Here is a 15,506-nt window from a genome sequence, read left to right as displayed (position 1 = left end):
AGGCCGAGCCACGGCCCTGGCTGTGACAGGGGCTCGGAGGGGTCGGAGAATCCACCTGAGGCCTCTTCTGCCAGCAAGAGCCAACGGGTTTGGTGGAGGTGGGAGCAGTGGAGGGGGTTTGTGTCACACCTGGGGGTGACAGGAGCACCAGGTGCCACCAGTGTGAGCGGGGAGAGGCCGTGGGGTGACGGGGACCCTCCCGACTTGGGAGGACTCCAGGTGGAAGCTGTGACTGGGACGCTCCACGTCATGATGGAGAAGTCACCTGGCGAGAGGCAGGCCCTGGTGACCCCACCTGGGGTGGGGTGCGGTGGCAAAGAGCCTTTGGGGTCACCGTGTGGAGTCCTGCGGGTGACGGTCACCCCGTGTCGCAGGTGGGCGGAGGAGCGGCTGCTGGGTGGCTTGGGGGCATCCAGGTGATGTGGGGGGTGACAGGGTGGGGTCTGGCCCCTGTCCTTGTCCCCTCGGGGGTTGGTGACACCGTGTCGTAGCTCCAGGAGGTGCCACGGGTGGTGTGACAGCGGAGCGGGGCCGGGGCGTGACACCGAGGGCGACACGGGGGGCGGGGGGAGGCGACAGGGGCGGTGTCACCGTGTCTGGGAGAGCCCTGGGGCACCACCCCGTCCTGGGGGGGGGGTCCTCGGTGGTGGCCCCACGCCCACCCAGCACGGGGTTGGGCCGGGAGGATCCCGGGAGGATCCGGGACCCCCTGGGAGGCCGCGGCCGCTTCCCGGCCGGCACTGAACTCTCAATAGACACGAAAGCCATATTTTGGGGAGCTCTGGAGAGGCCGGGGGGCAGAGGCTGGGCTGTGTTGTTGTGCTGTGTTTTTGTCTGTACATAAAGGGAGCCAACGACCGTTGATGTGACTTTATAACCTTTCTAATATCCTGTGCTAATCTCGGAAAATAATCCTATAAATATATCTGGATTACACACGTTACCTGCCTGGCTCTCTGCCTCTGGGGCTGGGGGGTCAGGGGGAGCTGGGGGGGGGTGTGGTGTGGGTCAGGGGACAGGCTCAGATCAGCCCCCCTCAAACCTCTCCTGAGCCCCCAAACTGCAGCTGCCTTCGACTGCCCTCCCTCCCACACCCGGCCCCCAGACCCACCACAGTCACCCTGCTCCTGACCCTCAGCACCTCCCCCCAAACAACAACATCAGCAAACCCAATCCCAACCCCTGGAGACCCCCAGCCCTCTCACCCCCAAATCTGCCCCTCAGCCCTTCTCAAATTGCCAATTCCCAGATTGCCCCCCAGCCCTTTCACCTCCAAATGTCCTCCCAGCCCCTCAGAGCCACCAGAGTCCCCCACTCCTGACCTTCAGCCCCTCCCAAATTACCAGTTCCCCTCAAAGAGCAGTAACCCCCCAATCCCAACACCTGAAGACCCCCAGCCCTTTCACCCCCAAATCTGCTCCTCAGCTCCTCCCAAATTGCCAATTCCCAGACCCCCACCCCAGTCCTTTTACTCCTAAATGTCCTCCCAGCCCCTCCCAAATTACCACCGGCAACCCTAATTCCCAACCCCGGAGCCCTCCCAGCCCCGCTCCTCTCCAGGGATGTTCCCACAGGGCCTGAAAGCCACCAAGGCCACCAGCCCTGTCACCAAGCTGGGCCAATGCCACAGGATGACCCCCAGGAGCCCTTCCTTCCCGGCCCTCCTTCCTCCCGGGCCAAAGCCGGGGAATTCCATGCTCCAGGGGTGCAGCCGCGGGGTCCCCTCAGTGCCCACTCCCCTCCTGCCCCCCAAAGCCCTCCCCGTGCCTGGCGCCGGGCTCAAGCCCCACCGGCACCCCCGGGATGCAGCTCCGCACTGCCGGCCCCGGAGCCAGCCTCGGGAGCATCCCCGGAGCGCCTGGAAAGACAATTCCTAATGAATTTAACTTGTCCTGCCAAGAACTGATCGTTTCCTGCTCGAGAAATTGTGGCGGCTCCGCGGTTTTCCCGGCAGCCGCATTCCCTGCCTTCCGCCGGGTCCTGGCAGGGCACAAAGTGCCAGGCAAGGCAGGAGGGCGGCTCTGGGGGCAGCTCTTATCTCCTGCCCGCAGTCCTCGGCTCCCTTTGGAGCGGGAGGAGCGGAGCCGAGGGAGGGAGAGCGGAGAAGTCACCCCCGGCCACCCCCGGGCGAGTGGGCGCCGCTGTGGGGGTGCCTGTCCGAGTGGTCACCCCCGAGTGACCACCCCTGAGCCCTGGGTGCCACCCCCAGCGCCCAGCGGAGCCCCCAGACTCGGAGGAGCCGCTGCCATCGTGGGAAACCCATCATGGGCAACTGTGTCCCCGTGGTGAGTGACCCCCCAGTTCCTGTCCCTGGGGTGTCACAGCCCCACGGAGGGGAGGGCGGCGGGCACGGGGGGCCCTGGGGCTGAGCGGGGTCGTGGGGTCCTCGGTGCTGAGGAGGAGTATGAGGGTCCCCAGGGCTGAGGAGGATCACGGGGGTCCCCTGGGGCTGAGTGGGGTCGTGGATGTCCCCCAGCCCTGAGCGGGGTCACGGAGGTCCCCAGTGCTGAGTGGGCTTTAGGGGATCCCCGGTACTGCGCGGGATCATGGGGTCCCCGGTTCTGAGCAGGATCAGAGGGGTCCCTGGTGCTGAGTGGGCTTTAGGGGGTCTCCGGTTCTGAGCAGGATCAGGGGGGTCCCTGGTGCAGAGTGGGCTTTAGGGGGTCTCCGGTACAGCGCAGGATCAGGGGGTCCCCGGTTCTGAGCAGGATCGGGGGGTCCCTGGTGCTGAGTGGGCTTTAGGGGATCCCCGGTACAGCACAGGATCAGGGGGTCCCCGGTTCTGAGCAGGATCAGGGGGGTCCCTGGTGCTGAGTGGGGTCACGGGGGTCCCCAGCACTGAGCAGAGCTGTGAAGGTCCCAGTTCTGAGTAGGATCATGGGGATCCCCAGTTCTGAGCAGGATCAGGGGGGTCCCTGGTGCTGAGCAGGACCGCGGCTCGCAGCAGGTGCTGCCGGCAAGGGCTCCCTCAGAGGAGGCTCTGCGGGGTCTGCGCCCACCTCCGGGGTCTGTGCCCACCCTCTGGGCTCCGTGTCCCTCCTGCGGCCCCATCCTGCACCCCCGGCTGGCAGCCCCCACGGCCCCCCCGTGCCCGCAGCGTGTCCCTCCCTGATAACCCGCCCTGCTCAGCCCGGCCCGGGGATCCCCGCACCGGCACCGGCACCGGCGGGGGGCGGCCCCATGGCCGGGATCAGGGGGATGCTGTGGGACGTGGCACCCGCCTGATGCCCATCCCCGTCACCCGCAGACCCCCGGCATCCTGGAGACCCGGGACTCGCTGGACCTGGCGGAAATGATGGACTTCTCCTCCTTCTACGACGACAGTGACAGCAACGACACCTTCGTGGACTACGACGCCGCGCCCTGCCACAACCACTTCTGTCCCCTCTTCCAGCGAGTCGCCCCCCCTTTCCTGGCCGCCACCTGCGCCGCGGCCGCGCTGGGCACCGGTGCCCTGCTGGTGGCCCTGGCCAAGCGTCCCCAGGCGTGGCGGTGGCCGCAGAGCCGCGCGCTGGTGGCGCAGCTGGCGCTGGCCACGGCGCTGTTCGCGGCGCTGCTGCCGGCGCTGGCCGCGGGCATCGGGCGGGGCTGGCACTTGGGGACGGGCCCGTGTCGCCTCACGCACCTCCTGTGGCACTGGAGCCTCTTCGCCCAGGCGCTGCTGGTGGCCAGCGGCTCCTGCGGCACCGCCTGGGCTCGCTGGGACCCCCGCAGCCGCCGCCTGGCCGTGGCCCTGTGGGCAGTGGCGCTGCTCTTGGCCACGCCGGCAGCTCTGGTCAGCGGCGTGGCGGCGGGCACCAGCTGTGTCCGGCGCAGCGTGGACATCCTGGCCCCGGTGTACCTGCTGCACCTGACCTTGTGCCTCTGCCTGCTGCTGCTGCTGCCCGCGGGGCTACTGCTGGCCGCGCTGGCCGTGCCGCGCCTCAGGGCGAACTGGGCGGCCGGAGCCGGGCTCAGCTGGCTCTTCCTGGGGCTCTGGGTGCCCTACGGAGCGGGGCTGGCCGGAGAGTTCCTGCTGCAGGCCCGGCTGCTGGAGCCCACCTGCGGCTCCTTCGAGCGCTTCGACTTCGCGCTGGGGCTGAGCGAGGGGCTGGGGGTGCTGCACTGCGGCCTCGGGCCCCTGGCGCTGCTGCTCGCCTGGCGCTGCCGCAGCGGGGCCGGCGGGGCCGGGGGCTGCTGAGCTCTGGGGGCTGCTGAGCTCCGGGGGCCGCCGAGCTCCGGGGGCCGCCGAGCTCCGGGGGCCGTCGAGCTCCGGGGGCCGCCGAGCTCCGGGGGCTGCAGCCGGAGCCAAACGGACCCACGGCACCGGACTTGGTCCCCGGCACCGGATTTGGTCCCCCGGCACTGAGTCCTGGCCCCCCGGCGCCGGACTTGGACTCCCGGCGCCAGACTTGGCTCCCTGAAACCGGACCCTGGCCCCTGGGCACCAACCTTGGCCACCCAGCACTGACCCCTGGCCCCACTGCATCAGCCTCAGATGCCCCAGCACCAGTCCCTGCGCCCCCACCACGGATCCCCGGCCCTTCCCGCAGCAGCCTGGGCCACCCAGCACTGACCCCTGGCCCCTGGGCACCAGCCCTAGCCCCCAGCACGGAACCCTGGCCGCCGGGCACAAGCCTTGGTCCCCTGGCACTGACCCCTGGCTGCCCAGCACCAGCTCCTGCCCCTGGGCACTGACCCTTGGCCACCCAACACAGACCCCTCCCCTGCAGTGCCCCCCCAGCGCCACAGCCTCTGTCCCACACCCAGCGCTCCCCCAGGACCCCCCGTTCCGTGCCCGGCTCGGTGCCCTCCACCCTCTGTCCCCTCCCTTGGGGTCTCAGCCCCCTCTTTGGGGCCGGACCCCCCCAACCTCCCAACGCAGAAAGCCCTGGGGTGCCTCAGGCTGCCCGGGGGGGTCCCCCCAGGTTCCCGGGGGATCCCCGAGGCTCAGCCCTGCCCCCCCCTCCAGCTCCAGGGGGAGATTTCGGAAGCGAGGGGATTTTTTCCATCTCTCCCGACAAGCCAAGAGGATCCAGTGGGAATTACACACAACAAATAAACTGCCAGAGGCACTCGCCAAGCCCGGTGAATGGACTGGGCGGTGGTGGGGGGCACGGGGGGGCGGGAAATGGGGGGCGTGTACTCCTCGTGCCTCCAAATTGGCAGGAAAAGCTCCTAAGGAAGCTGTGACGGGGGCACGGGGGCACTCACACCCAGAGCCCACGAGGGACGAGCGCGTGCGGTCACGGGGTGTGACACGGGCACAGGAGCGGGGGGACAACGGGGCCGCTCTGCCCGAACCAAGCCCTGCAGGACCGGCGGGCTCATCCCTGCTCAACTGCGGGACGGACCGGGGCGGAATGAGCCCACATCGGCCCCAAACCTGGCGATCCATCAAAGCCCTACAGGGACTCCCCCACCCTCAGCCCGGCACCATCATTTGGGGCAGGCAAAACCTTCCCCCGTTCCCGTCCTCTTGGGACCCCCAGACCACGGTCAGCCCAGGACACTCGGCCACTCGGTGCCCACGGCTCCATCTCTGTCCCCTCGGGCAGGACGGGGAGAGCAGAGCCAGGGATGTGCCCCCGAACTGTGGGTCAGGGCAGGGGGGCCGGGGGCTTTCCCTGCACCCCTCAGACGATCCCAAATCAAACCAGGTCCTCCCACGAGGCTTTGCCCAGAGCAGGGGGAAGGAGTGTCCGGGATGTCCCCACCCCATCACCCAGGTGGACACACGGCTGGGGTGTCCCTGTCACCCGGAGGGGGGGGACACACGCCCAGGGAGCCCCTCGCAGGCGGGTGACCCAAGGTCTCGTGGCACGGCCGCGTGATGGCATGAAATCACCCACCCTGGGCATGAAATCGTCCCTTCAGGGCATGAAATCGCCCCTCCCACGCACACCAGGCTGGGACTGGGGGGACACAACCCCCCCCACCAGTCCCCTCCCACCCTCGGGCACATAAAGCCGGCGGCAGCGCTGCCCCCGCCCGGCTCCAGCACCGACCATGGGTCACCTGCAGCTCTGGCTGGCCGTCCTGGCCGGGCTCACGGGGATCGCGGCCCAGGAAGGTAGGGGGACACCGGGCTGGGGGAACAGGAGCCAGCACGGGGCAGGGCAGGTCCCGGGGGATGCGGCAGCAGCTCTCGGATCGCTCTCGGTCAGTGGGGCTGCAGGATGCTGGAGCAGGGAGTCACGTCAGGGAGACAGCGGAAGGCTCCGGGACAGTCAGAGTGGGCTGTGGGACGCTCTGACCTGCCAGCACGTCCCCTGTGTTGTCCCCAGACCTGTACCGAAAGGTGTTCGTGTTCCGAAAGGATCCCAGCGATGCCTACGTGGTGCTGCGGGCGCGGCTGGAGCAGCCCCTGCACAACTTCACCGTGTGCCTGCGCTCCTACACCGACCTCAGCCGGCCCCACAGCCTCTTCTCCTACGCCACCAAAGCCCAGGACAACGAGATCCTGCTCTTCAAGCCCAAACCTGAGGAGTACCGCTTCTACGTGGGGGGCAAGTTCGTCACCTTCCGCGTCCCCGAGGGCCGCAGGGACTGGGAGCACGTCTGCGCCAGCTGGGAATCCGCCACCGGCATCGCCGAGTTCTGGCTCAACGGGAAGCCCTGGCCGAGGAAGGGGCTGCAGAGGGGCTACACCGTGGGGGCCACGGCCGCCATCCTGCTGGGGCAGGAGCAGGACAGCTTCGGTGGCGGCTTCGACTTCTACAACTCCTTCTCGGGGGAGCTGACCGATGTCTACCTGTGGGATGTGACGCTGTCCCCGGACAAGATGCGCGCGGCCTTCCTGTCCCTGCGCCTGCCGCCCGCCCTGCTGGCCTGGAACAGCCTCAGCTACGAGGTGAAGGGAGACGTGGTGGTGAAACCGCGGCTCCGGGAGGCGCTGAGGGCCTGAGGACTGCGGGGTCTGCAGTGGGGGTGGCCTCGGTCCCCCCGTCCTCTCCTCATCCCCATCGCTCACACCCCTCTCCCCGTCACCCGCCACCCAGCAGCCCTTCACCTCTACAACCCACCACGAGGAAGGTTCCCCAGCTGGGGACAGGCTGCCCCCGAGTGCCACCAACACCCGGGGCACCCACTCCCCTCCCCACGCACCCTGAGCTGCCCCACGGCTGTCCCTGCACGAGCAGGACACGGATCCAGCACTGCCCAGCCCCATACAGAGTCAGCAACCAGAAGGCTGTGACCTTGGGGACAAGGGAAGTGTCCCCAAAGCCTGTCCCCACGCCCACGCACCAGCCCCTGGCTGACTGCCCAACAGCCCTGGGGCCTGGGGACGAAGGTCAGGGTCGCCGCCAAAGTCCCTGTCAGCCCCTGAGCAGCCCCGGGTGGCTCCGAGGTCCCCTCTTCCCACGGCGGTGAAAGTGGCCGGGTCTGGCGGTGCCATGGCGCGGTGGCGGCTCTGCCTCCTCATCCTCGCTGCGCTCTTCGGCCCTGCAGCCCCACGAGGTAGGGGTGGGGGGGACACCGGGACCCCCCTCCGGGGACATGAGGAAAGGGGGTGCAGAGGGGAGCACGGGGACATGCGGGGTGGGGGGGTTATGGGGCCAGTGGGGCACCTTGAGTGCTCCAAAAGGGTGCGGGGAGGGCAAAGGAGGGTATGGGGGACCCCACAGTAACCGTGCAGTGAAAGGGGCACCCCGAGCTCTGCAAGGGAGGGACGGGGGGCACAAAGGGGCACAGGGCTGTGCCATAAAAGGGGCACCCAGAGCTCATCGCGGGGGGGCCGTGCAGGGCACAGGGGTCTTGGGAAGGCTGGGAGGAGGGGACACGATGGCAGCACAGCGAGAGCCCAGAGGGGCACCCTGAGCACCGAAATGGGGGGGCAGCAGTGGGGGGCGGCAGGGACTCGACGCTGGGGTGCTGCAGGGACACGGGGGTGCCACAGGCAGGGACAGCAGGACAGGGTGACCCCCAGCCCAGGTTGAGCTCTGGGTGCTGCAGAAACACTGAGGGCCCAGATCTGGGCGCAGCCGCTGGCGCCCACCCTGTACCACCAGCTGATGCTGATCTGCGAGGTCACTGGGGAGATCGGGTAAGGCCCCCCTCCCTCCCTCCCTCCCTCCCACCACCCCATGGCACTGCCCTAGGTGCGGGCAGGGAGCACCCCCGTGTTCCCCACCCCACGGCACAGCCATGCCGGGTGTCGCCCCTGAGTGACCCTGGGCCGGTGCAGCCCCCAGGAGTACCTGTGGGAGAAGCAAGGGAACCCCGGCCCCCTGCAGAAACGCCCCAGCGGCATCCTGCTCTTCCGCCCCTTCAACAAGACCCACCTGGGCACCTACACCTGCACGGCCACCGGCCCCCAGGGCACGGTTGTGGCCACCTACAGCCTGTGGATAAACGGTAGGCATGGCACCGAGGGGACACGGGCTCTCCCCTGCTCCCCACAGCTTGTCCTCATCACCCCATGCCACCCTGTGGTGGTGGCACCCGTACTGGGGGCTGATGCTGGAGGTCACCTCCAGCCATGGCAGGAGCAGCCAGCTCTGTCTCGCCTCTTGCAGACATGGTGGGCTCGGTGTTCGTGTTCCCCCAAGAGTCCCAAAGCGCCTACGTGCAGGTGAAGGCGAAGCTGGAACAGCCCCTGAACAACTTCACCGTGTGCCTGAGGTCCTTCACTGACCTCACACGGCCCTGCAGCCTCTTCTCCTACGCCACCAAAAACCAGAGCAAAGAGATCCTGCTCTTCAAGCCCGGACCCGGCCAGTACAAGTTCTATGTAGGGGGCAAGCTCTTGCTCTTCACGGTGCCCAAAAGCCTTGGGGAGAGCGAGCACGTCTGTGCCAGCTGGGAATCCTCCACCGGCATCGTGCGGTTCTGGTTCAACGGGAAGCCCTGGCCGAGGAAGGGGCTGCAGAGGGGCTACACCGTGGGAGTGCCGGCGTCCATCCTGCTGGGGCAGGACCAGGAGAGCTTTGGGGGCAGCTTCGATGCCCAGCAGTCCTTTGTGGGGGAGATTTCGTCTGTGTACATGTGGGACATGGGGATCTCCACCTCGGGGGTGAAAGCGGCCATGTATGACCAACCCAATGAAACCCCCATCTTTGGCTGGAGGAACTTCCCCTATAAGATCGTGGGCGAGGTGTACCTGAAGCCCTGAGGCTGTGGGGGGCTGTCCCCGATCCCTGCTGTGTAACCCCCTCCCCCAAAGCCACCCAACATCACATAAATGCAGAAAGAGGTTTTTAGGGTGCTGGCGGTCTTTGGGGCCCACCAAGGCCCTGCAGGGCTCAGACGCTCCTTAGGGTGAGGGGTAAAGGGAGGGAAGGGGCTGCTCCGAGCCCAGGGCCTTGCTCTGGTTTGGGGACATGGGGCTGAGCTGGGGACAGGGACAAGGTAGTGCCATGGGGGACGTGCACCCCTGGCAGCCCCCAGGCATGGCGGGGTCTGGGGCAGAACCTTGGGAGGCCAGGACTGTTGGGTGTCCCCAAGCTTGGCGGTTCAGTCCCATGTCCCAGAGCCCTGGGGGTGCAGTCCTGGAGCCCTTGTGGGGTACAGCCCCATGTCCCTGCGGGTTCAGTCCCAGAGCCCCATGTCCTGGTGGGGCACAGTCCCATGTCCTGGGGGATTCAGACCCAGATCTCTGGGGGTGCAGTCCTGAAGCCCTTGGGGGGTTCAGCCCCGGAGCCCCAGCGTTTCCTGTCCTGCATCCCCATGATTCAGCCCTATAGTCCCATGGCCCACAGCCCCATATCCAGAGGGTCCAGCCCTGTGTCCCGCGGGCACAGTCCTGGAGTCCCGAGGTGTTCAGCCCCATGTCCTGGAGCCCCTGGGGGTGCAGGGGGAGCTTCAGCCCCGTGTCCTGCAGTCCATGTCCCCGAGGGGTGTCCCCGAGGGGTCAGTCCCACAGCCCCGGGGTGGCAATCCCGTGTCCCGGGGGCCTCAGTCCCACAGCCCCGGGGGGCTCAGCCCCCTGTCCTGGGGGATTCAGCCCCTCAGTCCTGCAGCCCCCTGTCCCATCGGGTCCAGCCCGCTGTCCCGGGGAGTCCAGCCCCCTGTCCTGGGGGGTCCAGCCCGCTGTCCCGGGGAGTCCAGCCCCCTGTCCCATCGGGTCCAGCCCCCTGTCCCGGGGAGTCCAGCCCCCTGTCCCGGGGAGTCCAGCCCCCTGTCCCATCGGGTCCAGCCCCCTGTCCCGGGGGGTCCAGCCCCCTGTCCCATCGGGTCCAGCCCCCTGTCCCGGGGGGTCCAGCCCGCTGTCCCGGCGCGGCCCCGCAGCCGGAGGCGGCCCGTCCCCCCTTGTCCCCCCGCGCCAGCCCTCACCCCCCGACCTCCCCCGTGTCCCCCTCCTCCCTCCTGTCCCCCCTTCTCCCCTGTGTCACCCCCGGAGCCGCCCGCGCCGCCTCCGTCGCTCGCTGCGGCCTCTCCCAGCTCGGCCCGGCCCCGCTCCGCCCCGGCCCGGTCCCGCTCCGCCCCTGCGGCCTGCCCGGTACGGCGGGGCCGGGGGGACACCGGGGCCCCGCAGGGGGCGGCGGGGCCGGGGCGGAGGGTGCGGAGCGAGGCCGGGGCCCAGCGGGGCCGGAGCGGGGCCCGGGCCCGGAGCTGCGGCCCGCGGGGACGGGAGGGGCCGGGGCTGGGCGGCCACAGGGGCCCGGGGGGCTGAACGGGGGGCCCGGGGGGCTGATGAGGTTGGGGGGGTCTGAGTTGGGGGACCTGGTTACATTCTCCCGGGGGGTGGGTTTGGGGGGGATCCTGACATGGGGGTCTGAATTGGGGGTTTGAATTTGGGGTCTGGGGGCTTTTTTGGGAGTCCTAGGAGTCCTGGCCAGGGGGTGCAGGGGGGTTTGGGGTACCCTGGCCGCGTTCTCCAAGGCGTGGTTTTGGGGGTCCCGGGGGTCCTGACATGGGGGGTCTGAAATGGGGAGTCTGGGGGTCTTGACCTGGGGGTGCTGGGGATCTGGCCAGGTTCTCCAGGGGGGTGGTTTGGGGGGCCAAGGGGGTCCTGATGTGTGGGGTCTGAGCTGGGGGGTCTGGGGGCTTTATTTAGGGCTTCCAGGGGTCCTGGCCAGGGGGCTTTGGGGGTGGTACTGGGGGTCCTGGAGGCGTTCTGGGTTCTCCAGGGCGATGGTGTTGGGGGGGTCTGGGGGTCTGAGCTGGGGGTCCCAGCGGCCTGGATGGGGGCTTGGCCATATTCTCCAGGGGTTGGTGTTTGGGGGGCCTTAACTGGGGTCTCAGGGGTCCTGGCCGGCTGTCCTGGGGAGGCGGTAATAAGGTCTGGGGTCCTGAGCTGGGGGTCCCAGGGGGTCTGACCTGTGGGTCCTCTGGTCAGGGGGTCCCAGGGCACTGAACTGGGGGTCCTGGGGGCCTGGCAAAATTCTTCAGGGGGGTGGTACTGGGGGTCCCAGGGACGGAACGGGGGGTCCCAGGGGGCCTGGCCACCTTCTCTGGTCGGGGGGGAGGGTTGTATTTGGGATCCTGGAGATCCTGGAGGCTTGGCCACATTTACTGGGGAGGGGGTGCTGGGGGTCCTGGGGCCTGAACTGAGGGGCCTGGCCAGGGGTTCCTGGGGCACCTGAACTGGGAGGTCTCTGTGGACTTGATTTGGGGGCCTGGCCATGTTCTCCTGGGGGTGATACTGAGGATCCTGGAGGTCCTGACCTGGGGGCTCTGATGTGGGGGGTCCTGGCCAGGGGATCCCAGGGAACCTGAACTGTGAGTCCCAGGGGTTGGGTCGTGGCCAGAGGGTCCTGGGGGTCCTGACCTGGGGGGCATGGCCGTGTTCTTTGGTGGGTGGTACTGGGGGGCCTGGGGGCCTGACCTGGGGGGTCCTGGGGGTGTGAAATGGGGGCCCCAAGGGTTTTGACCTGGGGGTTCTGACGTGGGTGGGAGCTGGCCAGGGGATCTGCCCTGGGGGTCCCGGCAATCCTAATCTGGGGGCTCTGACCTGGGGCTCCTGTGGGTCCTGCCCTGGGGGATCCGAGGGGGTCTGCCCTGGGGGTCCCGGCAGTGGTGTCCCCCGGGCAGCCGTGTCCCCTGTCCCCACAGGCGATGGGGGCATCCGAGCCCCCCAACTTCTCGTGGGTGGCCGAGGGCCGGCTGGCGGGGCTGGCGATGCCGCGGGAGCCGGGCCACTACCGGTACCTGCGGGAGCGCGGGGTCCGGCACCTCGTGTCCCTGAGCGAGCGGGCCCCGCTCCACCACGGCTGCTGTCCCCAAATCCAGCTCCACCGGCTCCGCGTGCCCGACTTCACCCCCCCGACCCCCGAGCAGATCCAGAGCTTCCTGCAGATCGTGGAGGAGGCCAATGGCCGCGGGGAGGTACGGCCGGGGACACGGGGGGACATCGGGGGGGGACAGTTAAGGGGACACCTCAGGGGTGACACCTCGGGGGAGACGATCCGGGGAGGATTCCTGGGGGAGCAACTCGGGCGGACACTGTGGGGGGACACCTGGAGGGGACAGCTGGGAGGGTGGGTGACACTGGGGGGGATACTGGGGGGGAACGTTAGGGGAGTACCTGGGGGAGACACATGGGGAGGTACCTGAGGGGACACCACGGGGAGAACACGAGGGGGACACCGGGGGGGTGGCATCTCAGGGTGGGGGACACCTCGAGGGTGTGACATCTTGGTGGGGGGAGACCTCAACAGGGTGACACCTTGAGGGGGCAATACCTCGGGGGGGTGACACTGCAGGGAGGGAGATACTTGGGGAGGGACACTTGAGGGGGGGACATTTGGAAGGATAGCTCCTTGGTGGGGGGGGGACACTTTGGAGGGGGTGACATCTTGGCAAGGTGACACCTTGGTGGGGGACACCTTGGGGGTGGGGGGGTGACACCTGGGGGGAGATGACACCTCGGGGGAATGACACCTTGGGGGGGTGACAGCTGGGGGTGGACGCACACCTGTGGTAGGGCTGTGACACCTCAGGGGGTGACACTTTGAGAGGGGAAGATGAGGGGAGGGGGTGAGAGAAGGTGAGAGAGATGAAGGCAGTGCCAAGGTGGGCATCGCCTGTCACCCAGGGGGCGAATGGGGAGCACGGGGGGGCTCGGCAGTGCCACCCACCCACCCTGTCCCCGTGTCCAGGCCGTGGCAGTCCACTGCATGCTGGGCTACGGCCGGACGGGCACGCTGCTGGCCTGTTACCTGTGCAAGGAGCGGCACCTGGCCGGCGACGATGCCATCCGCGAGATCCGGCGGCTCCGGCCCGGCTCCATCGAGACTCCGGAGCAGGAGCAGGCCGTGATCCGCTTCTGCCAGTGCCTGCGGTAGGTGCCACCCCCTCTGTCACCGTGGAGGTCCCCTTCCCCACCTGTGGCTCCCAAATGTCCCCAGTCCCGGCTCACCGGTGGCATCTGCCCCTGCGCAGCACTGGGGAGGATGGCAAGGAGGCCTGAGCACGTGGATGGGATCCATGGAATCGGGCACCCCGAAGTGCCGGGGGTTCCCAGCCCCGTCTGTCCCCTCCTGCATTAAAGGACTGGCCTGTGGCTTCTCTCTAGGTCTGGTTTTGGGGTGCACGTGGCGGGGATGCCTGGCCGTGGCTCTGCTGGGCACCCCCAGGCCCGGCTTGGTTGGCAGCTGCATCCCGGGATTTGGGGTCCTGGCTCTGGGGTCGCTTGGGGTGATGGCTCTGAGGTCCTGGGTTTGGGGTTCCTCAGGATCCTGGCTCTGCGGTCATTTAGGGTCCTGGTTCTAGGGTTCCTTGGGGTCCTGGCTCTGGGTTCTGGATTTGGAGTCCTGGCTTTGGGGTCGTGGCTCTGGGGGCCTGGGTTTGGGGTTCCTCAGGGTTCTGGTTCTGGATCCTGGCTTTGAGTTCCCTCAGGGCCCTGGGTCTGGGGTCACTGGGGATCCCAGTTCTGGGGTTGTTTGGGATCCTGATCTGGGGTCCCACGGGTTCCCAGCTCTTGGCTCCTGGCTCTGAATCCTGGCTTTGGAGTCCTGGCTTTAGGATCCCAGCTCTGCGTCCCAGCTCACGGGTCCCTCAGGGTCCTGGTTCCAGGATCCTGGGCCTGGGGTTTCTCAGGGTCGTGCTTCTGGGTCCCTTGGTGTCCCAGCTCTGAGTTCCAGCTCTGGGGTCTCTCTGGGTCCTGGCTTTGGGGTCCCAACTCGGGGTTCTGGCTCCGGCATCCTTTGGGATACTCGTTTTGGGGTCTCTCGGGGTCCTGGTTCTGGGGTCGTTCAGGGCCCCAGCTCTGGCCACGGCCGGTTTGGGGTTCCCAGCCCTGCGCGGGGGCTGGCATGGGGACAGTGGGGACACAGTGGGGACGATGTGGCTGTGGTGGCAGTGCCGGACAGCGGTGTCCAGCCTAAGCTCACGGGAGCACATGGGCCGGAGCGGCCGAAAGCTGCTTACGGCAGAATTATTGCCCTTAACCCCGCTGACTTCACGCTGTCCTCAGAGTCCCCTGGGCTCAGGGGGCCAGGCCAGGCCGGGGGGGGCTCCATGGACCCCCCACCCCATTCAAGGGGGGCCGGGCTAGGGGGGCATCACCCCAGCTCCACTGCCGGGGCTCCGGTGTGGCCGGGTGGGTGTCACACGTCTGGGGTTTGCTCGTCCCTCCATGCCGGCTCCGCGCTGGGGACACCACAGGGATGTCCCCCCTGTCCCCTTCCTGTCCCCTCCTGTCCCCCCAGCCTGGCGGGTGGCCCAGCTCCGGCTCAGCCTGGGGAATGGGGACATGGCACCAGTGGCTGTCCCCGTGTGGGGACACATTTAGGATGGGATTAGAGAGCGGGAGCTGGGATGGGGAAGGGCGAGCGGGGAGCGCTGGCACAGAGGGCCTGGGACACGCAGAGGGGACAGAGGGGACATGGGGCTGGGCTTGCTTGTCACAGCCCCCAGTGCCACCCACCCATCCCTGTGTCCTGCGGGGGCATCACGTGCCCAAACCCCACCGCAACGGCCACGCACGTGTCCTGTCCATGTCCCATCCATGTGTCCCATCCATGTGTCCCATCCATGTCCCACCCGTGTGTCCCCTCTTTGACCTGCCACAGTCCCACCCCTGAGTCCCATCTGTGTCCCCCCTCAAACCCGCCTGTGTCCCAGGAGTGTTTTCCCCCCTTGTCCCACCTGCGTGTCCTGCCTGCGTGTCCCACGCATGTCCCATCTCTGTCCCCTCCATGGTCCCATCTGTGTCCCACCCATGACCCCCCATGACCTCCCCACAATCCCACCTGTGTGTCCCACTCGTATGTCCCCCGGCAGTCTCCCCCGTGTGTCCCACTCGTGTGTCCCACCCATGTGTCACCCCTGTGTCCTATTCATGACCCCACGTGTCCCCCCGTCCCTCCCCAGTCCCACCCACGTGTCCCCACCTCTGCTTTTCTCAGTCCCACCAGTGTGTCCCCATATCCCGCCCATGTGTCCCTTTCCTGTGTCCCACATGTGTGTTTCATTCGCGTGTCCTCTCCAACCCCTCCGTGCCCTCCCCGTGTCCCCCCCCTTTTCTCCCCCCGTGTCCCACCCTATGTCCCACGTGTGTCCCACGTGTGTGTCCCACTTGTGTCCTCCCCCTAGGTGCCTCTCCCGAAGCCCCCCGTGCCTCCCCCGGTTCCACCCGTGAT

General features: G+C 68.1%; 4 protein-coding genes across 8 annotated transcripts; all 4 read left to right on the top strand.

The window, feature by feature from the left end:
- The first annotated feature begins 2,127 nt into the window (after positions 1–2,127).
- ACKR1 (atypical chemokine receptor 1 (Duffy blood group)) lies at positions 2,128–4,180 on the top strand. The gene is made up of 2 exons (XM_068995185.1): positions 2,128–2,285; positions 3,248–4,180. The coding sequence occupies exons 1-2, from the start codon at positions 2,265–2,267 to the stop codon at positions 4,178–4,180; spliced, it is 954 nt and encodes a 317-aa protein (XP_068851286.1). The 5' UTR covers positions 2,128–2,264.
- Positions 4,181–5,988: 1,808 nt separating this feature from the next.
- Positions 5,989–7,167, top strand: LOC138098576 (serum amyloid P-component-like). The gene is made up of 2 exons (XM_068995188.1): positions 5,989–6,052; positions 6,267–7,167. Exons 1-2 carry the CDS (start codon positions 5,989–5,991, stop codon positions 6,884–6,886), a joined length of 684 nt encoding a protein of 227 aa, XP_068851289.1. The 3' UTR covers positions 6,887–7,167.
- Positions 7,168–7,285: 118 nt separating this feature from the next.
- LOC138098575 (mucosal pentraxin-like) lies at positions 7,286–9,177 on the top strand. Of its 2 annotated transcripts, none has more exons than XM_068995187.1 (4): positions 7,286–7,440; positions 7,936–8,026; positions 8,168–8,337; positions 8,499–9,177. In XM_068995187.1, exons 1-4 carry the CDS (start codon positions 7,377–7,379, stop codon positions 9,092–9,094), a joined length of 921 nt encoding a protein of 306 aa, XP_068851288.1. In that variant the 5' UTR covers positions 7,286–7,376; the 3' UTR covers positions 9,095–9,177. The 2 variants fall into 2 exon arrangements, with proteins under 2 accessions (XP_068851288.1, XP_068851287.1); XM_068995186.1 differs by having other exon boundaries at positions 7,921–8,026.
- Positions 9,178–10,315: 1,138 nt separating this feature from the next.
- DUSP23 (dual specificity phosphatase 23) lies at positions 10,316–13,426 on the top strand. Of its 4 annotated transcripts, none has more exons than XM_068995232.1 (4): positions 10,316–10,420; positions 11,977–12,249; positions 13,023–13,204; positions 13,306–13,426. In XM_068995232.1, exons 2-4 carry the CDS (start codon positions 11,980–11,982, stop codon positions 13,331–13,333), a joined length of 480 nt encoding a protein of 159 aa, XP_068851333.1. In that variant the 5' UTR covers positions 10,316–10,420; positions 11,977–11,979; the 3' UTR covers positions 13,334–13,426. The 4 variants fall into 4 exon arrangements, with proteins under 4 accessions (XP_068851333.1, XP_068851336.1, XP_068851335.1 ...); XM_068995234.1 differs by lacking the exon at positions 10,316–10,420 and adding an exon at positions 10,459–10,480; XM_068995233.1 differs by lacking the exon at positions 10,316–10,420 and adding an exon at positions 11,476–11,643.
- Positions 13,427–15,506: the final 2,080 nt, after the last annotated feature.

This window comes from Aphelocoma coerulescens, chromosome 25 (assembly GCF_041296385.1).
Source record: "Aphelocoma coerulescens isolate FSJ_1873_10779 chromosome 25, UR_Acoe_1.0, whole genome shotgun sequence".
In the NCBI taxonomy this organism is placed as follows: Eukaryota; Metazoa; Chordata; class Aves; order Passeriformes; family Corvidae; genus Aphelocoma; species Aphelocoma coerulescens.
This window is presented reverse-complemented; position numbering and strand designations above follow the sequence as displayed.